We start from the raw sequence: 21,625 nt of genomic DNA on the forward strand, positions 1-21,625 counted from the left end.
TGGGTCAGAACTGAGAGACTCTTCTCTACCCCTACCCTTAGTGTAGTGCTGGGCCATAATCAATAGCGTTAGCAGTAATTTCAGAATAATAATATTAATGGTATTTGTTAAGCACTTACTATGTGCAAAGCACTGTTCTAAGCACTCTGGAGGTTACAAGGTGATCAGGTTGTCCCACGGGGGGCTCACAGTTTTAATCCCCATTTTACAGATGAGGTCACTGAGGCCCAGAGAAGTAAAGTGACTTGCCCAAAGTCACACAGCTGACAGTTGGTGGAGCCGGGATTTGAACCCATGACCTCTGACTCCAAAGCCCATACTCTTTCCACTGAGCCGCGCTTCTCAGTGGAAAGAAACCTGTGCCGACTGCTGAATCCATCACAATTACTGAACGCTTACTATGTACAAAGCACTGTACTAAGCGCTTGGCTCTGACAGTAAGCGCTCAATAAATACAATTGAATGAATGAATGAATGAACAATATAACAAAATAACTGACACATTCCCTGCCCCCATTGAGCTTATGGTCTAGAGGGGGAGGCAGGCAATAATACAAATAAATAAATTACGGCTATGTACAAAAGTGCCGTAGGGACGAAGGAAGGGTGAGTAATAACGGGAGCAAATCCAAGTGTTCCAACCTAATGAAAACTATTTCTCCTCCCTTATTGACACCCAATAAAGGTGTGAGGACTGTGAGCCCATTGTTGGGTAGGGACCGTCTCTATATGTTGCCAACTTGTACTTCCCAAGCGCTTGGTACAGTGCTCTGCACACAGTAAGTGCTCAATAAATACGATTGATTCAGTGGAAGGAGCCCGGGCTTTCGAGTCAGAGGTCATGGGTTCAAATCCCAGCTCCGCCAGCTGTGTGACTTTGGGCAAGTCACTTCATTTCTCAAGATCGGACGGGTCAGCCGCTGTCCAGACCGTGGTTTCAGAGCCGGGGCAGAAGCCACACACAACCAGAAACCCTGCTCCACCCCCGACTTAATTCCACTATCATTATTATTATTGTACTCGTAAGCGCTCACTCTGTGTCAAACGCGTGGCTCAGCAGAAAGAGCCCGGGCTTGGGAGTCAAAGGTCATGGGTTCCATAATAATGATGGCATTTGTTAAGCGCTTACTATGTGCAAAGCACTGTTAATCCCAGCTCTGCCCCTTGTCAGCTGTGTTCTCTGGGCCTCAGTTCCCTCATCTGTAAAGTGGTGATTAAGACTGTGAGCCCCCGGTGGGACAGCCTGATCACCTTGTAACCTCCCCAGCATTTAGAACAGTGCTTGGCACATAGTAAGGACTTAATAAATGCCATTATTATTATTATTATTATTATTATGTTTTGGGGTAGATACAAGTTAATCGGGTTGGACGCAGTCCCTGTCCCAATGGGGCTCCCACTCCCACTCATTCATTCATTCATAATTTGTACTTCCCAAGCACTAATTTGTACTTCCCAAGCGCTTAGTACAGTGCTCTGCACATAGTAAGCACTCAATAAATACGATTGATGATGATGATGATTCATTCAGTCGTATTTATTGAGCGCTTGCTGTATGCAGAGCACTGTACTAACCTCTTGGGAAAGTACAGTACAATAATAAACAGTAATATTCCCTGCCCACAATGATTTTACATTCTAGAGATTACACTAGATTACAGTCTCAATCCCCATTCTACAGATGAGGTAACTGCGGTCCAGGGAAGTGAAGTCATCATCATCATCAATCGTATTTATTGAGCGCTTACTATGTGCAGAGCACTGTACTAAGCGCTTGGGAAATACAAATTGGCAACATATAGAGACAGTCCCTACCCAACAGTGGGCTCACAGTCTAAAAGGGGGAGACAGAGACCCATCCATCCATCCATCCATAATAATAATAATAATAATAATAATAATAATAATAATGACGGCATTTATTAAGCGCTTACTATGTGCAAAGCACTGTTCTAAGCGCTGGGGAGGTTGCAAGGTGATCAGGTTGTCCCATGGGGGGCTCACACAATTTTCATCCCCATTTTACTGATGAGATAACTGAGGCACAGAGAAATGAAGTGACTTGCCCAAAGTCACACAGCTGAAGTGCCTTGCCCGAGGTCACACAGCAGACATTCGGTGGAGCCGGGATTTGAGGCCACGTCCCTTTAACTCTCAGGCCCGGGCACTAGCCACTGAGCCACAGTGCTTCTCTGTCCACTAAACTAGCTCATTTTTAGACTGTGAGCCCACTGTTGGGTAGGGACTGTCTCTATATGTTGCCAACTTGTACTTCCCAAGCGCTTAGTACAGTGCTTTGCACACAGTAAGCGCTCAATATATACGATTGATTGATTGATTTAGACGGAGCAGAACAAAGCTGGAGACCCTCATGACTGACACCCCCCAGCCCGCCCCACAAGTGAGGGACCATCCTGTCCCAGAAGGTGGGACCAGAGCCCAGCCCCCGTTCTAACCTCCAAACGAGGAGGATATTAATTAATATAATATAATAAATTATTATTATTATTAATATAACTGTGCTTTGCACATAGTAAGTGCTTAATAAATGCCATTATTATTATTAAACGCTTACCACCTAAGCACTTTGATACTCACCCCCATAATGCCCACCAGAGTACAAATGTTCATGTACTCTGAGCCCCCTCCATCCTCTTCCCCTCCTCCCGCTCCCCCCGCCTTACCTCCTTCCCCCTCCCCACAGCACCTGTATATATGTTTGTACGTATTTTTTACTCTATTTATTTATTTTATTTGTACATATTTATTGTATTCATTTTACTTTGTTAATATGTTTTGTTTTGTTCTCTGTCTCCCCCTTCTAGACTGTGAGTCCGCTGTTGGGTAGGGACCGTCTCTATATGTTGCCAACTTGTACTTCCCAAGCGCTTAGTCCAGTGTCCAGTGTTCTGCACACAGTAAGCGCTCAATGAATACGATTGAATGAATGAATGAATATCTCTGCCCTCTATCACTTCCTCCTATTTGTAATTTATTTTAACATCTCTCCCTCCTTCTAGGACCATTTGCTCCTTGAGGGTAGGGATCGGCCTTCTCGCTCTATTTTACTCTCCCAAGCGTTCAATACGGTGCTATCAATCAATCAATCGTATTTACTGAGCGCTTACTATGTGCAGAGCACTGTACTAAGTGCTTGGGAAGTACAAGTTGGCTATGTGCACTGAGGACATCCAAAAAATACTCCAAAGGATTGAGCAATTGCTAAATTTAGGGAGTGGAAGAAATAAACTCTACCTCTGTCCCACACAGAGCGCAGAAGTCTAAAAGGGAAGCAAGGGGATCAGGTTAACTCATCTCCATCCTTCACGCAGGCGGAACAGAGAGGTTAAGTGGTTGGCCAAAGTCACGCAGCAAGGGAGTGGTAGAGGAGGATGTTCATTCAATCGTATTTATTGAGCGCTTACTCTGTGCAAAGCACTTTAAGAGCCTGGGGGAGTACAATATAACAAACAGACGCAATCCTGCCCACGATGAGCTCACTGTCTAGAGGGGACATACAACTGACGCAGCGTGAGACGCATACAAGAGAAGAAGCGTGGCTCAGTGGAAAGAGCCCGGGCTTTGGAGTCAGAGGTCATGGGTTCAAATCCTTACTCCGCCACTTGTCAGGTGTGTGACTTTGGGCAAGTCACTTCACTTCTCTGGGTCTCAGTTCCCTCATCTGGAAAATGGGGATGAAGACTGTGAGCCCCCGTGGGTCAACCTGATCACCCTGTAACCTCCCCAGTGCTTAGAAAAGTGCTTTGCACATAGTAAGTGCTTAATAAATGCTATTATTATTATTATTATTATTATTGTTATTATTAACTGACTCCAGAGTGCATGAGCAAGGGGACATTGTGTTTCGGTTTGCCTTTCCCGAGGGCCTGGCCCCCCAAGACAATCTGCCTCTGGGCCAGTGAAGTGGGAAATCCAAGTCCAGTCTCTTGTGTCCACCCTAAGGAGAGAAGCAGCGTGGCTCAGTGGAAAGAGCCCGGGCTTTGGAGTCAGAGGTCATGGGTTCAAATCCTGGCTCCGCCAATTGTCAGCTGGGTGACTTTGGGCAAGTCACTTTGCTTCTCTGGGCCTCAGTGACCTCATCTGGAAAATGGGGATGAAGACTGTGAGCCTCCCTTGGGACAACCTGATCACCTTCTAACCTCCCCGGCGTTTAGAACAGGGCTTTGCACATCTCCCCCTTTTAAACTGTGAGCCCACTGTTGGGTAGGGACTGTCTCTATGTGTTGCCAATTTGTACTTCCCAAGCGCTTAGTACAGTGCTCTGCACATAGTAAGCGCTCAATAAATACGATTGATGATGATGATGATGATGATAGTAAGTGCTTAATAAATGCTATTATTATTATTATTACTATTATTATTGTTATTATTATTATTATTATTGTTAGGGCCAAGCTGCTGCAGGTGGACAACAGAGGTTGCTGGTGGTTAGGGCGGACACACCAGAAGGAGGAAGTAGGCTGGAGTAGAGTTGGTATCAGGTGGTTGTTGCCTTGCCAAAGTTGGGCTCCTAGGATTTTGATTCCTGCACTGGAGTTTCTTCTCTGAAAAGTACGCTGGGCCGGACTGCAAAAGGCAGGCAAACCAGTACCTCTGGTGAAACTGGGGCCAGTGAGGGATGATGATGATGATGATGATGGCATTTATTAAGCATTTACTATGTGCAAAGCATTCATTCATTCATTCAATCGTATTTATTGAGCGTTTACTGTGTGCAGAGCACTGGACTAAGCGCTTGGGAAGTCCAAGTTGGCAACATATAGAGACGGTCCCTACCCAACAGCGGGCTCACAGTCTAGAAGGGGGAGACAGACAACAAAACACATTAACAAAATAAAATAAATAGAATAAATATGTACATATAGAGTAATAATAATAATAATAGTAATATAATAATATTATGAGTAATATCAATACTCTTAATAATAATATTAACATTATGATATTATAATATATTAGTAATGATAATATAGTAATAATTAGTAATAATAATAAGAGTAATAAATATGTACAAATATATATACAGGTGCTGTGGGGTGGGGAAGGAGGTAAGGTGGAGGGGATGGGGAGGGGGAGGAGGGGGAGAGGAAGGAGGGGGCTCAGTCTGGGAAGGCCTCCCCAGCGCTTAGAACAGTGCCCTGCACACAGTAAGCGCCTAACAAATGCCATCATCATCATCATCAGCGCTGGGGAGGTTACAAGGTGATCAGGTTGTCCCACGGGGGGCTCCCAATCTTCATCCCCATTTTACAGATGAGGTAACTGAGGCACAGAGAAGTTAAGTGACTTGCCCAAAGTCACACAGCTGACAAGTGGCGGAGGAGGAATGGGGAAGCAGCATGGTCTGGCGAAAAGAGCCCAGGCTTGGGAGTCCGAGGACCTGGGTTCTAATCCCAGCTCTGCCACCGGTCGGCTGAAGTCGTCTAACTTCTCGGGGCCTCGATAGCCTCACCTGTAAAAGGCAGACTCAATACCAGTTCTCCCTCCTCCTCAGACTGGGAACTGTATGTGTGATGGGGACGGTAAACTCGTTGTGGGCAGGGAATGTGTCTGTTATATTGTTGCGCTGTACTCTCCCAAGCGTTTAGCATAGCGCACACAGTAAGCGCTCAATAAACATGATTGATTGGTTGATTGTATCCCATCTGCTGATCTGGTGCCTATCTGTGGCTCAGTGGAAAGAGCCCGGGCTTTGGAGTCAGTGGTCATGGGTTCAAATCCCGGCACCGCCGGGACTTTGGGCAAGTCACTTAACTTCGCTGTGCCTCAGTTACCTCATCTGTAAAATGGGGATTGACTGTAACCCCACCATGGGATAACCTGATCACCTTGTAACCTCCCCAGCGCTTAGAACAGTGCTTTGCACATAGTAAGCGCTTAATAAATGCCATCATTATTATTACCCTACTGCTTACTATCACGTTTTCCAAATTGTGAGCGCTTAACAAATACCATTAAAAAAAGATTCCACCATTGTTATTATTAGTGGCTTTTCTTTCACACCACTGCATGGTTCATTCTAGAAGAGGATGGGAATAATGATACCACAGATGCTTTTCTGCTAAACCACCAAAAAAAGCTCCTCTTTAATAATTTTATTTCCCAAACTTCAAATGTGCAATCGCCCAGGACCAACGTTCCCTGAAAAAGGTACTCATTTTTTATGAAGAGAGGTTTGAGGCTTGGGAATTTTTGATGCAGATTCCTACTTTTCCAAAGCGAGATTCTCCCGCGCATTTGAATAGATTGTGTGCAGTTCTGCTGCCCTTAGCAGAATGAGAAAGATGATTAACACACTTGCTCCAGTCTCAGAGGAAAGTTTTGGCTTTTTGCTTCCTCTGTAGTTGAGAAATTCAAGTCATGGCCTAGTAGAAAGACCACAGGCCTGGGAGTCGGAGGATCTGGGTTCTAATCCTGGCTCCAACTGTATCTGCTGGGTGACCTTGGGCAAATCGCCTAATTCCTCTGTGCCTCAGTTTACTCAACTGTAAAATGGGGATTCAATGCCTCTTCTCCCTTCTGCTTAGACTATGAGCCCCATGCGGGATAGGGACTGTGTTCAACCTAATTAACTTGAATTTAACCCCAGTGCTTAGAAATGTTCGACGCATTCGAAGCTCTTAAATACCGTAAAGCAAAACCAACCCCCGCCTCTCAAAGCCCTCAAGTCTTTTGGACAGTTCATGCCCCTTCTAGACTGCGAGCCCACTGTTGGGTAGGGACTGTCTCTATATGTTGCCAACTTGTACTTCCCAAGCGCTTAGTACAGTGCTCGGCACACAGTAAGCGCTCAAGAAATACAACCGATTGATTGATTGATTGATTTGAAAGTCCCTGCGACTTGGGGATGGAAGGAGAGCGGGCTCGAGAGTCAGGAGACCCCAGTCCTAGTCCTGGCTCTGCCAATGGCCTGCTGTGTGTCCTTGGACAAGTCACTGCACCTTTCTGGGTCTCAATTCCCTCGTCTGTACAGTGGGAATAAGATACCCATCCTTCCTTCCTTCCATCCTTTTTACATTTTGCACTCCATGTCGGGCAGGGCCTGCATCGGATCTGATCATTGCTTATATGCCCCAGAGGTAGGTACCTTGTCAACATTTAATAAATACCATAAAAAAACAAAGGAATAAACCGAACAGGGGCTGCTCGACAGGACCTTCAGGGGATTGATTGAGGGCTCGTTAAGTGCTTGGGCCTTCCGGGCCAGGAAATCAATGAAAAAGCAGCCTGGAGGACAGTAAGAATGGACTCAGGGTCCTGAGAGGTCCTGACTCTGGGGACCCACGGGAGGACCCATGAGAAGCAGCGTGGCTCAGTGGAAAGAGCCCGGGCTTTGGAGTCAGAGGTCGTGGGTTCGAATCTCAGCTCTGCCACTTGTCAGCTGGGTGACTTTGGACAAGTCACTTCACTCCTTTGGGCCTCAGTTACCTCATCTGCAAAACGGGGATTAAGACTGTGAGCCTCCCCCAGTGGGACAACCTCATCACTTTGCTTAGAACAGTGCTTTGCACAGAGTAAGCACTTAATAAATGCCATTATTATTTTGAGAAGCAGCGTGGCTCAGTGGAAAGAGCACGGGCTTTGGAGTCACAGGTCATGGCTTCGAATCCCAGCTCCGCCAATTGTCAGCGGTGTGACTTTGGGCAAGTAGCTTCTATCAATCAATCAATCAATCAATCATATTTATTGAGCACTTACTGTGTGCAGAGCACTGTACTAAGCGCTTGGGAAGTACAAGTTGGCAACATATAGAGACAGTCCCTACCCAACAGTGGGCTCACAGTCTAGAAGGGGGAGACAGAGAACAAAACCAAACATATTAACAAAATAAAATAAATAGAATAGATATGTACAAGTAAAATAAATAAATAGAGTAATAAATATGTACAAACATATAAACGTATATACAGGTGCTGTAGGGAAGGGAAGGAGGTGAGACTGGGGGGATGGAGACGGGGACGAGGGGGAGAGGAAGGAGGGAGCTCAGTAGGGCCTTGAAGGGAGGAAGAGAGCTAGCTTGGCGGATGGGCAGAGGGAGGGCATTAACTTCTCTGTGCCTCAGTTCCCTCATCTGGAAAACGGGGATTAAGATTGTGAGCCCCCCGTGGGACAACCTGATCACCTTGTAACCTCCCCAGTGCTTAGAACAGTGCTTTGCACATAGTAAGCGCTTAATAAATGCCATTATAATAATGATAATAACTGCTCTAGGTTTGCGGGTTCATGGTGTGGGCCCGAATGAGGGGCCGCGGCTGGGTCCTTTCGCCTGCCTCTCTCCCAGGAGGGGAAATGAGGATGGGGTCTCACCCTGGAGGGGACTGGGAGGGGGGACATAGTGTACTCACCTGCGGGGCGTCCTGGTACGCTGGCGGGGGGGGCATTTTGTGTGGCCATCATCGTCAGAGCGGGGGCTGGGGAGGCATGTTGCATCATGGGGTTGATTCACATCGAGGATCTGTGGGCGGGAGGGACGGTCAGGCGGTTAGCAGGTGGTGACCCCGGGGGGCTTCGCGCCAGGCCGGACTTCTCTGAGGCTGGGGGCATGATGGGGCCGGGGGTTGGAAGGCTTGGAGGGAAGGGGGATGGAGGGAGAGGAGCAGGGGACTGGGGAAGGAAAGGAGAGGAAGCTGTCCTGGTTGGGGGGGGGGGGGCTTGGGGGAAGAGTGGATGGGGGCGTGGAGAGCGGGTGGAGAGGCGTGGAGTGGCGGTGGAGGACTCAGAGGAGGATGGGGTGTGTGGTGGGGGGGATTAAAGTGAGGCCGTTGTTGCATAGGGACTGTCTCTATATGTTGCCAACTTGTACTTCCCGAGCACTTAGTCCAGTGCTCTTCAATCAATCAATCAGTCAATCATATTTATTGAGCGCTTACTGTGTGCAGAGCACTGGACTAAGCGCTTGGGAAGTACAAGTTGGCAACATATAGAGACGGTCCCTACCCAACAGCGGGCTCACAGTCTAGAGGGACTCACAGTCTAGAGGGATTACTAAGCACTTGGAAAGTACAATTCAGCAACAGAGAGAGACAATCCCTACCCAACAACGGGCTCACAGTCTAGATGGGGGAGACAGACAACAAAACAAAACAAGTTTTGTTTACCTCAGAGTTTAGCACGATGTTCAGCACACAGTGCTTAAGAAGCACCATAATAAACTGATGACATATACCGAATAGCTACGAAACTGACCTTAGTCAAAGTTCACAGTCCTGAAAAGCATGCAACACTTTAAGGAGTTGGGCTTCACACAGTAAGCGCTCAATAAATATGATTGAATGAATGAATGAATAAAGAAGGAATAGGGAGACACAGAGGGAAGATGGGGAGGCGCAGAAGGGGGAATGGGGGCACAAACTAATCAATCGATGGTATTCATTGAACACCTTTAATGTGCAGAGCGCTGTACTACTAATAATAATGATGGAATTTGTTAAGCGCTTATTATGTGCAGAGCACTGTTCTAAGTGCTGGGGGGATACAAGGGGATCAGGTTGTCCCAGGTGGGGCTCACAGTCTTAGTCCCTATTTTACAGATGAGGGAACCGAGGCCCAGAGAAGTGAAGTGACTTGCCCAAAGTCACACAGCTGACAACTGGCGGAGCCGGGATTTGAACCCCTGACCTCTGATTCCAAAGCCCGGGGCTCTTTCCACTGAGCCCCGCTGCTTCTCAGCAGCTTGGGAGAGTACAATCCATCAGAATTAGCAGAAAAGTTCCCTGTCTGTAATGAGCTTACAGTCTAGAGAGAGGATGGAGGTGCATCCCGCAGAGGGATGGAGGAGAATGGAGGGGGCCTGCCGCTCCCCGTAACGGGCATACGATGGGCACAGCAGCTGGCACCCAAGCGCTAATTATCTCAGGCAGTGCTGGTTGGAGGGTGAACTGACCCCTGCTCCCCCGAGCCTGGGGCTTCCCCGAAGGGCTGACTGGAAAGCCCTTTCGACTGTGAGCCCACTGTCGGGTAGGGACTGTCTCTATATGTTGCCAATTTGTACTTCCCAAGCACTTAGTACAGTGCTCTGCACACAGTAAGCGCTCAATAAATACGATTGATGATGATGATGACGATGAAAGGGGGACTCCTGGGGTCATCCTTGGTGCTCCGACTCCCAGGCTGGATCAGGATGGGTCGGTCCCTCCCTGGGCCTTAAGTCCTCCCTGGAGATTAGGGGAAATTCAGCCTCCCCCTGGACCAGCTTTCCAGGGTGGAGGGCATCACAGCACAGCTCGGAGGGGCCCCCCAATTCCTGGCTCCTAACCCCTTAGGAAAACTGAACCCCCAGGGAAGCCACTCTGGCTTTACCAGGCCTTCCTGGACAAAGCCCCCCTTTTCCTCTGCTCCCCCTCCCTCCCCATCACTCCCAATCGCTCCCTCTGCTCTACCCCGTCCCCACCCCACAGCACTTGTGTTTATAATAATAATAATGCTGGCATTCATTAAGCGCTTACTATGTGCAAAGCACTGTTCTAAGCGCTGGGGAGGTTACAAAGTGATCAGGTTGTATCATGTGGGGCTCGCAGTCTTTATCCCCATTTTACAGATGAGGTAACTGAGGTCCGGAGAAGTTAAGGGATTTGCCCAAAGTTAAACAGCTGACAATTAGAGCCAAGATTCAAACCCATGACCTCTGACTCCCAAGCCTGGGCTCTTTCCACTGAGCCACGCTGCTTCTTACATTTGTACATATTGATAATTCTATTTATTTTATTAATGATGTGTCTGTATCTATAATTCTATTTATTTATACTGATGCCATACTTGTTTTGATGTCTGTCTCCCCCTTCTAGACTGTGAGCCTGTTGTGGGCAGGGATCGTTTCTATTTGTTGCTGAATTGTACTTTCCAAGCACTTAGTCCAGTGTTCTGCACATGGTAAGCGCTCAATAAATATGATTGATTGATTGAATGAATGAATGAAAGACGAGGGCAGTAGTCTGGGCCACTCCCTCTGGGTGGCCCTTGGGTCTCTGGAAAGCCCGGGGCCTTTTGGAGAAGCAGCGTGGCTCAGTGGAAAGAGCCCGGGCTTTGGAGTCAGAGGTCATGGGTTCGAATCCCAGCTCCGCCACTTGGCAGCTGGGTGACTTTGGGCAAGTCACTTAACTTCTCTGTGCCTCAGTTCCCTCATCTGTAAAATGGGGATTAAAACTGTGAGCCCCCCTGTGGGACAACCTGATCACCTTGTAACCTCCCCAGCACTTAGAACAGTGCTTTGCACATAGGAAGCGCTTAATAAATGCCATTATTATTATTATTATTTTTTTTTTACTAGTAAAGTTTGCTTTGTCCCTTTAAGTTCTTCTTTCTGGGCCAGTCAGAGATTCCCTCCAACTGCCTGGGCGGGCGAGGACTGAGACTGTGGAGGTCCAGGAAAGGTGACGGCAGGGATTGGGGGAGGTTTTGGGGGGATGTGTCTGCTCCCCTTCATTTTCTCCCGGGGGTCTCCAAGTTCTTAGCTGACTCGGGACCTCCTGTTCACTGCACGCCCCGCTAGGAAGGGAAGGAGGGTGTGGGTTCCTTTCATTCATTCATTCATTCAATCGTATTTATTGAGCACTTACTGTGTGCAGAGCACTGTACTAAGTGCTTGGGAAGTACAAGTTGGTACCATATAGAGACGGTCCCTACCCAACAACAGGTTCACAGTCTAGAAGGGGGAGACAGACAACAAAACAAAACATGTGGTCAGGTGTCAAGTCATCAGAATAAATAGAAGTGAAGCTAGATGCACATTATTAGCAAAATACATAGAATAATAATAATGGTGGCATTTGTTAAGCGCTTACTATGTGCAAAGCACTGTTCTAAGCACTGGGGGGCTACAAAGTGATCAGGTTGCCCCACGGGGGGCTCACAGTGTTCATCCCCATTTTACAGATGAGGGAACTGAGGCTCAGAGAAGTGAAGTGACTTGCCCAAGGTCACACAGCAGACATGTGGCGGAGCTGGGATTCGAACCCATGACCTCTGACTCCAAAGCCCAGGCTCTTTCCACTGAGCCACGCTGCAAATATGTACAAGTAAAATAAAATAAAATAAAATAGTGGTTAGAATAGTGCTTTGGCACATAGTAAGCGCTTAACAAATGCCATTTAAAAAAAAGCAATTCTCTCTGTATCATTTTCTTTTCTTCAATTGCCGCAAGTTCCACTGCCTTGGCCCAGGAAAGGAGGGCCCTGGGGCAACATAATTACCTTGAACTTCTCTTCTGGCTAATGTGAAGGAGAGGGAAAAGTCGACTATGTGTTTGCACCGGGCTTGTCCCCGCATATTTGCTTCCTTGCACAATCTAAAACTGGCACTTCCAAATCAAAACCCTTTTAATCATCCACAGTCAGTACAGAATAAGGGTAAATGCACTTTTATTAACAAATGTGTCCAGACCGCATAAGACTACAACAGGGTTGACTATCAAGAGAGTGCAGGGATATTCTTCTGCACAGCCTCACACCACATTTAGTTCCCCAGAGAAGAATCACCCCAGGGCCATGCCACCCCAACCCAGCCTTGGGGTAGCCTTGGTGAAGCGGCGGCCTAGAGAAAGAGAGAAAGAGAGAGCCCCCGGCCAGATGCCCCTGCTCAGAGGGGCGCGAGGAGCCGGGCGTTATAGGACAGAGGACTGGAGAGGAACTTGGGCAGAGCCGCTCTCTGATTGCGCTTCTTCCCAGAGGAAGCCTGGGGACCTGAAAACAGAATCCGCCTGGCACTGCCAGCCTCAGAAACGGAGCCCGCCTGGCAGAGCCCCCCGCAGAAACGAAGCCCGCCTGGAAGCGCCGTCCGCAGAAACGGAGCCCGCCTGGCGGTGCCACCCGCAGAAACGGAGCCGGTTTGGTGCGGAAACGGAGCCGGTTTGGTGGCACCAGCCGCGGAAACAGAGCCTGCCTGGCAGCGCCACCGGCAGAAACAAAAGACCGTGGTGCTTGGGGGGGGGCCCTTGCAGGCTACCTGAAATATTTAGAACTGGAAAATACGTCAGCTGCCGGGCCCAGCACCCAGCCGGTCTGCAGGGGGATCCGTCCACCGGGAGCATCATCAGGCAGAAACTCCTCACCCTGGGCTTCAAGGCTGTCCATCCATCCCCTCGCTCCCTCCTACCTCACCTCCCTTCTCTCCTTCTCCAGCCCAGCCCGCACCCTCCGCTCCTCTGCTGCTAATCTCCTCACCGTACCTCGTTCTCGCCTGTCCCGCCATCGACCCCCAGCCCACGTCATCCACCGGGCCTGGAATGCCCCCAATCCCTCTGCCCATCCGCCAAGCTAGCTCTCTTCCTCCCTTCAAGGCCCTGCTGAGAGCTCACCTCCTCCAGGAGGCCTTCCCACACTCAGCCCCTTCCTTCCTCTCCCCCTCGTCCCCCTCTCCATCCCCCTCATCTTACCTCCTTCCCTTCCCCACAACACCTGTATATATGTATATATGTTTGTACATATTTATTACTCTATTTATTTATTTATTTTGCTTGTACATATCTATTCTATTTATTTTATTTTGTTAGTCTGTTTGGTTTTGTTCTCTGTCTCCCCCTTTTAGACTGTGAGCCCACTGTTGGGTAGGGACTGTCTCTATATGTTGCCAATCTGTACTTCCCAAGCGCTTAGTACAGTGCTCTGCACATAGTAAGCGCTCAATAAATACGATTGATGATGATGATGATGATGAGTAACCCTTGTCTCCATCCCTTGTCTCCATCCCTTGTCCACCACTTGTACTTCCCAAGCACTTAGTACAGTGCTCTGCACACAGTAAGCGCTCAATAAATACGATTGATGATGATGACAGGATGGTCTTCTTCAGGAAGTTGCCTCAGGAGCCCTTGGGCCTCAGGGCAGGGGGAAGCCCCTTCCTTTCCAGTCCCTCCTCTAGGCACTCCCCAAAGGGTCTGGTGTCTGGGGGGTCGGTGCCAGTCATGACCCCAGCCCCTGCAAAGTCCCCTCTGCCCAGTAATCAGAGTGACGATGATCTTAAGTCCTTAAAAAGTGCCAGACACTTAGCTAAATGCTGGGGTAGATCAATCAATCAATCAATCAATTGTATTTATTGAGCGCTTACTGTGTGCAGAGCACTGTTCTAAGCACTTGGGAAGTACAAGTTGGCAACATACAGAAACAGTCCCTACCCAACAGTGGGCTCACAGTCTAAAAGGGGGAGACAGAGAACAAAACCAAAAAAACTAAGAAAATAAAATAAATAGAATAGATATGTACAAGTAAAATAAGTAAATAAATAGAGTAATAAATATGTACAAACATATATACATATATACAGGTGCTGTGGGGAAGGGAAGGAGGTAAGATGGGGGGGATGGAGAAGTTGAGAAGCAGCGTGGCTCAGTGGAAAGAGCCTGGGCTTTGGAGTCAGAGGTCATGGGTTCAAATCCCGGCTCCGCCAACTGTCAGCTGGGTGACTTTGGGCAAGTCACTTCACTTCTCTGTGCCTCAGTGACGTCAAATGGGGATTAAGACTGTGAGCCCTCCGTGGGACAACCTGATCACCTTGTAACCTCCCCAGCGCTTAGAACAGTGGTTTGCACATAGTAAGCGCTTAATAAATGCCATTATTATTGTCAGACCAAGTTCCTGTTCCATGTGGGGCTCACAGTCTGAGGGGGAGAGGGAGGGAAAAAGAAAAGGGATTTTATCCCCATTTTACAAAAGGGAAAACTGAGGCCTAGAGAAGTTGAAGCAGTGTGGCTCAGTAGAAAGCGCACGGGCTTGGGAGTCAGAGGATGTGGGTTCTAATCCTGGCTCCATCACTTGTCTGCTGCGTGACTTTGGGCAAGCCACTTAACTTCTCTTTGCTCCAGTGACCTCATCTGTAAAATGGGGATGAAGACTGTGAGCCCCACGTGGGACAACCTGATTACCTTGTATCTACCTCAGCACTCCGAACGATGTTTGGCACATAGTAAGTGCTTAACAAATACCATAATTATTGTTATTATTATTATTAAACGACTTGCCTCGGGGTCGTACAGCATTTAGCGGCACGGAACTGGGATGAGGACAGGGGCTCCAGGCTCCCAGTTCCGGGCTCTATTTCTACTAGGCCACACTGCCTTCCCAGGCGGGGCTTTTAAAGGTTCTTCGGGAAAATAATAATCAAGAGGGATTTGAGCGGAGGAATCTTCCCGGCCCTGCCCACATCATCGGCGCCATTCCCCTCCCCTCATTTCCCAACCGACTGACTGACCAGTATCATGATAAGCCTCTTAGTCCTTTTGTGAGCACGTGTTTTGACCGTCTCAACTGCCTGAACCTCCCTCTATTACTGCTCTTGGGGGTTCTCTCGGGGGGCCGGGCTGGGCACCTATGTGGGCACCGTCCTCGGAGCCCAGGGAAAGGGGAAGAGCCGCAGAAACAGTAGCCACCAGGACAGGTGGCCCCATCCGGGGTGGGAACCCCTGGCACTGGCAGGCCTGCAGATTGGTGGGCTCTCCCGCAGGGCCAGTGGCTTTAAAGGAAGCAAGAGGGATCGAGGTGAGACTGGTAACAAGAGGTATCAGGGCAAATGGGCAGTTTATGGAGGTGGAAAAGACCTTCCCCTCTGGGCTGGGTTCACTGGGAGAGCAGCCCTATTTGGAGGCAGGGGGAATTTGTACTTCCCAAGCGCTTAGTACAGTGCTCTGCACACAGTAAGCGCTCAATAAATACGATTGATGATGATGATGATGGGTTGGAGTGTCTCTGGAAGCCCTGGGGGTGGAAGTGCCCGCCTGGTCCCAGTAAGGAGGCATCTCTCTCTAGCTGGCCAGTGGAGAGACAGGGAGAGATGGAGGAGAGATAGGCCTGTCCTGGAGAACTCAAATTCTGCCATTCCGGGGTGGAATTTTCCCCACACCCAGCTCAGCAAACCTCTCCCCATCCCGGCACTGGGCCTTCTCTTCCTCATCTTTTCCAGGAACTCCCTCTCCTCCCCCTTAACTCAGCTAGGATGATCCTAGAGGGATGGGGGAGGTGTCCCTCCATGCCACGCCAGTTGGGAACAAAATGGTGACCACCCCCCAACAATCCTTTTTCCGGGCCTGATCGTCTTGTTTCTACCCCAGGGCTTAGAGCACTGCTCAGCCCATAGCAAGAGCTGAACAAAGACAGCAGTTACAGCAGAGAAGCAGCGTGGCTCAGTGGAAAGAGCCTGGACTTTGGAGTCGGAGGTCACGGGTCCAAATCCCAGCTCCACCAACTGTCACTTAACTTCTCTGGGCCTCAGTTACCTCATCTGGAAAATGGGGATTAAGACTGTGAGCCCACCGTGGGACAATCTGATCACCTTGTAACCTCCCCGGTGATTAGAACAGTGCTTTGCACATAGTAAATGCTTAATAAATGCTGTTAGCATTATTATTATTAGTTACTGGAGGTCCATCCCCCGCTTTAGCCCCCGGCCTGGGTCATGCCCAGCTCCAGCCCCGAACCCAGGGGTGCTGGGTCCTGGGGGCCAGACCGGGGTGGGCCGGGGTCCTGTGTGGGGCCCGTTTGCTCCAACTCCAGCCCCGCACGACCCTCTCCACCCCCAGCCCCCCATCAGCTATGGGGGGATCAACTAGAGGCAGGGGCCAGAGCCCGGGTCCTGGGGCTCCCCCTGACACTGACAAACAGGCTCAGAAAATAATGAGCTCGTTAGGCCGGGAGCTCATTAGAACTTGTTGACATGAAACCCATTAGACCAATTAACATTCCATTAACGGGCTTCTGGCTTCCTCGGGGCACCAAGGGGTTAATGCCACTGGCAGTAATTGGGCTGGGGGGCACGGGGGTGGGGGGAGACAGGGGGAGGGGGCAGGGAGGACCTAGAAACACCATCTTAATTGGGAGTTCGATGACCAGGTGGCCGGGCCGGGCTAGGCCGGACCCCTTCCCGGGCCCAAGGTGGGCAGCTTCTCGGCTGGGGTCGGGGCACAGGGTGCAGGGTGGGGGCATGGGAGATCGTAACCTCCCCAGGACCCAGGGGGATGGAGGGATCTGGGGCTTCCATCTCCAGCCCTGCAAGGTCGCCGGGGCAACTGTCGCTAGGGATTCTGAGCCCCGGAAGCGCTCTTCTGAGGGCTTCTGGGAAGGTGCCGCTTGAAAGGGCAGGAGGATCCGGACCAGGACAGGAGAGCAGAAAGGAGGGAGATTTAAGGGGAGTGGCAGGAGGCCCAGCCTCAGCCTGGCCCACTCCTAATCTTTCCTGGTTCTCCTGCGGACCAAGGCTGTTGGGGAGGCTGGGGGAAGAGCAACTGGGTGGGCTGGGAAGAAGATGTGAGGAAGACAAGCCCCCTCTCCCCAGGTGGTCCCCCAGCACGGTGAATCTTGTCCCACCGAGTGGGCCTGATCTCACCCTGGAACATGGGGGCTCCACCCTTGGATTCCAGTTGGGAAAAAGAGGACCAACAGGGCAGGGCAGGGCAGGGAAGGACTAGGGCCTGGGGCTCTCTGACCTCTGACTTCAGGAGGGTGGAGGTCACAGGAGAGTGCCCCATCGACCTCTGCCATGCTGGATGGGAGGGCGGGGGTGGGATGGGATGGGAGCCCGGGGCGGTGGCTGGAGGGGGGAGGCAGGAGGAGAGAGGGCTCACCAGAAACCAGATACAGGGAGAAGGAATTCAGATGTTGTCTGGCTGGCTGTGGGCTGGGCATGGAGAGCCACAGCAAAGATAGAGGGGTGTAGAAAAAAAATAGGGATGACCAAGTGGGAGAGAGAGACCTCCTAAAGTGAACCCATCCCAAGTATTTCCAACTCAGGGAAGAGATGGGAGTTGTGGCAGCTAGGCCAAGACCAGCAGGCGGGGAGGGGATATCTGACAAACCCTGCTGGACGTAGTTACCTCCACGGAGGGGGCATCTGAGGGACCCCGCTCCTTACCCGCCTCTCCAGCCATCTGTGCTGAAGCCTCCCTCCCAGGGGAGAAGCTGGCTGCGGAGGCGGCCTAGCCGTCTAGATGGAGATGGGGGAGGTTGGAACCTGCCGGAGGAAGCCTGGGCATTGGGGGCCTACCCGTAGAGGAAGAGGAGGAGGAGGGGGAGGAAGAGGAGGAGAGGGAGGAAAGGAGGAAGAGGAGGAGGAAGACGAAGGAGGAGGAAAAGGAAGAAGGGGAGGAGGAGGATGAAGGAGGAGGAGTTAGAGGTAGAAGAGGAGGAAGAGGAGAAGGAAGAAGAGGAGGAAGAGGAGAAGGATGAAGAGGAGGAAGAAAGAGAGGGGAGGAGGCGGAGAAGGAGGAGGAAGAAGAGAAGGAAGAAGAGGAGGAGGAGGGCGGAAGGAGGAGGAAGAGAAGAAGGACGAAGAGGAGGAAGAAAGAGAGGGGAGGAGGGGGAGAAGGAGGAGGAAGAAGAAGAGAAGGAAGAAGAGGAGGAGGAGGGAGGAGGGAGGAAGGAGGAGGAAGAGAAGGAAGAAGAGGAGAAGGAAGAAGAGGAGGAAGAAAGGGAGGGGAGGAAGGGGCGAAGGAGGAGGAAGAGGAGGAGAAGGAAGAAAAGGAGGAAAAGGAGGGGGAGGAAGAGGAGGAGGAGGGGGAGAAAGAAGAGGAGGAGGAGGAAGAGAAAGAAGAGGAGGAGGAGGAAGAGAAGGAGGAAGAAGAGGAGGAAGAAAAGGAGGGGAGGAGGGGGCAAGGGAGGAGGAAGAGAAGGAAGAAGAGGAGGAAGAAAAGGAGGGGACGAGGAGGAGGAGAAGGGGGGACGAGGAGGAGGAGAAGGGGGAGGAGGGGAAAGAGGATGGGGAGAAGGAGAAGAAGGAGGTGGGGGGGGGGGTCCGGTAGCCGCTCTTACCGCCGGAGGCCAGCAGGGGGCGCCAAGGAGCAGGCGGCGGCACTGGAGGGGCCCGGCCCGGGCAGAGACACGGACAGAGACACACACAGGGACACACACAGAGACACAGGGACACACACAGGGACACGGACACACACACAGAGACACACACGGGGGGGGGGCGGGGGGCGGGCGGGGGGCGCGCTCACACCCCCCTGCACACGCCGGGCCCGGGGAGGAGGGAGAGAGGGGAGCCGGGGAAGGCGGGGAGAGGGGAAGGGAGGGGAGAGGGGAAGGGGGACCAGCAGGGAGAGGGGGAGAGCAGGGAGAGGTGGCAGGGGGAGCGGGGAGAACAAGGAGAGGGAAAGGGGGAGGGCAGGGAGAGGTTGGGGGGAAGGGAGGAGAGGAAGGACGGGGAAGCAGGGGGAGGAGGGAAAGGGGGAGCTGCGGAAGGGGGAGAGCAGGGACAGGTGGGGGGAGTGGAGATATGGGGGAGAGGAAGGAGAGGGGAATCGAGAGGAAGGAAACGGGGAGCTGAGGAGGGGGGAAGTGGGAAAGGAAGAAAAGGGAAACACAGAGAGGAGGGATGGGGCAGTGGGAAAACTGGGGAGAGCAGGGAGAGGAGGTAGAGCAGGAGTGGGGGGGGTCGGGGAGGGGGGAAAGTGGGAGAGGAAGAAAAGGGGAAGTGGGTAGAGGAGGGATAGGGGGAATGGGAAAAGTGGGGACAGCAGGGAGAGGAGGTAGAGCAGGAGTAGGGGGAGCCGAGGAAGGGGGAAAGTGGGAGAGGAAGAAAAGGGGAAGTGGGTAGAGGAGGGATGGGGGAATGGGAAAAGTGGGGAGAGCAGGGAGAGGAGGTAGAGCGGGAACAGGGAGAGGAGGGACGGGGAGCGGTGGGGGAGAGAGTGGGAGAGAAGGGGGGGGGCGGGGAAGACGGTGAGAGATAGTGGAAGGAAAGAGGAAGAGCTGAGCAACCAGGCTGAGTTCCCGGCTGAAGGGCAGGGAACCGCCAGAGGAGTAAGGGTGCCGGCACACGGTCAGCAGATGCGGGGTGACCCTGGGGGAGGCCAGCAGGGAGTCCAACAGCTCCGGGGGGAGACAGGCCACTAATGGTGAGGCCCACGGCTCTTTGTGGCACCCGGACCCCCTGCTCGCTCACGGGCCAGTGTCACATGAGACATGAAAACATGTGACACAATTCTTGCCGTGAGGAGTTTCCAAACCAATGATGACCTAGGAATGGCGATCTCAAAAGGCAGGAGACCTTGGCCTGCCTGAAACCCCTCCAACTCACAAAGAGACCTTCTCCCCACCCGCTGGGCGCATGAGGGAATTGGCAGGAAGGCCTCGGGCCCAGAGCCCAGTTGCAAAAAGTGCTTAAGATGCCCAGAAACTAGGTGGGTTAATTTATGTATCATTTGCACATTATCATTTCCTGCCTAGATGCGGAGAAATCCGGTGGGCCTCTCTACCCAGCCAGGACTGCTATCCCGGCTCCCCAGCAGTCCCAGGGAGTGGGTAGGAGGGAGGGCGGGGAGGAGAGGAGCTGGTCTGGGCAAAAGGAAGCCAGTGTTCCCTCCTCATTCCCTCTGCCCTGCCTCCCCCCATTCCTCCCCTCCAGCAAACCCCTCCAGACCTCTCCGGAGGCAGTTGTCCGGGGTGATCCTCCCACGAGGGGTCATGCTCTCTGACCTCAGGGGTCCCACTGGATAGTCGCATTGAGAGAGAGAGAGAGAGAGAGAGAGAGAGAGGATTTTGTGTTTGTGTGTGTCTGCCTGTCCGTAACATCCCCATCTGTCTCCACCCCCCGGTGCCCAAGAGCAAGTTCGATGTGTGCCCCTTGGGCCCAAAAGGCTCAGGGAATCTCGGGCAACGAATAAACTCTTTGATTTTTTTTGCCGGGAGTGGTGCATCGGGAAGACACCTGGGGAGGTGGGGAGAGAGGCCCAGCGGAGGAGGCAGAAGAGGGGCTTTGGCCTTCAACACAGCTCATTACACTAATTGTCACTCATTACCTGTTGTTTGCCTCTGCTTGGCCCTTGGGGAGGGGGCTGTGAGAGGGCCTGGAGAAGGAGTCTAGAAATCCCTTCCCTTGGAAGGCCCGAGGCGGCCCAGAATCGGGAACTAGATGGAAAGCTGTGGATGGTGGATGGTCCATCCCTAACCACTGGAAGTTGGGGGTGGGGAGGTGGGGAGGGTGTCCAGGGGGCATTGACCGGATCAGCGTTTGAGGTGGGCCGGACTCCTGGTGGGGGTGGGGTGTTTACTCAAACCTCCGATCGGGGTCCGGGAAGAGGGGAGATTCTTTTGGAAACCCCAGGCCAACGGAGTGGCTGAGCCCCTGTCTTCCTGCCGCCGCTTCCGCCTCTCCCGGACTTGAGTATCTTCCCAGCACCGGAGACTCCCTCGCCCACCACTTGCCCAGCCCTCCCTTACCCCTACTGACACCCCATCCCCAGCCCCACCAAAAGCAGCCGATACATCTTAGGAGGGGAAAGAGCAATTGAACGCCACCCCCCCTCCAGCCCCCTCCCAAACCCCTCACCCCCTGCATGGCTGCATTTGTCCATTAGATCTCCCTGCAGAGGAGCTTAACAATAATTCCTTCCATCCCACCGCTTGTTTCCCCTGGTTGTGTGAATCAATCCCATAATAGCAGGCCCAGACTTCTCCCCTCCAGCTCTTACATTTTGATGAACACTCTCCTTTCCTCTTTAAGCACTTTACTGTGGCTGCAATTCCCCCACCTCCTTTGGTTCCTTTAACCAAAACAAAAATCCACAGTTCTTTGGCTCCGGGGTCCGAACCCTCCCCCGCCACCGAGAGCTTGGGAAGCAACCGGGTCCAGTAATGGGGAGACAATCAAGATGACTCCTGGAAGGCCCTTATGGCTCTGGCGG

At 51.6% G+C, this 21,625-nt stretch overlaps 1 protein-coding gene across 1 annotated transcript in view; it reads right to left on the minus strand.

Moving 5' to 3' along the window:
• Nucleotides 1-21,625, minus strand: part of PKNOX2 (PBX/knotted 1 homeobox 2) — a 180,904-nt gene that overhangs the window by 52,069 nt on the left and 107,210 nt on the right. The window contains exon 3 of the mRNA XM_038753795.1: nucleotides 8,367-8,476. Coding sequence (XP_038609723.1) covers nucleotides 8,367-8,402 — 36 coding nt within the window. The 5' untranslated portion in view covers nucleotides 8,403-8,476. The remainder of the gene's footprint in view (nucleotides 1-8,366; nucleotides 8,477-21,625) is intronic.

Source organism: Tachyglossus aculeatus, chromosome 11 (genome assembly GCF_015852505.1).
Source record: "Tachyglossus aculeatus isolate mTacAcu1 chromosome 11, mTacAcu1.pri, whole genome shotgun sequence".
Lineage (NCBI taxonomy): Eukaryota > Metazoa > Chordata > Mammalia > Monotremata > Tachyglossidae > Tachyglossus > Tachyglossus aculeatus.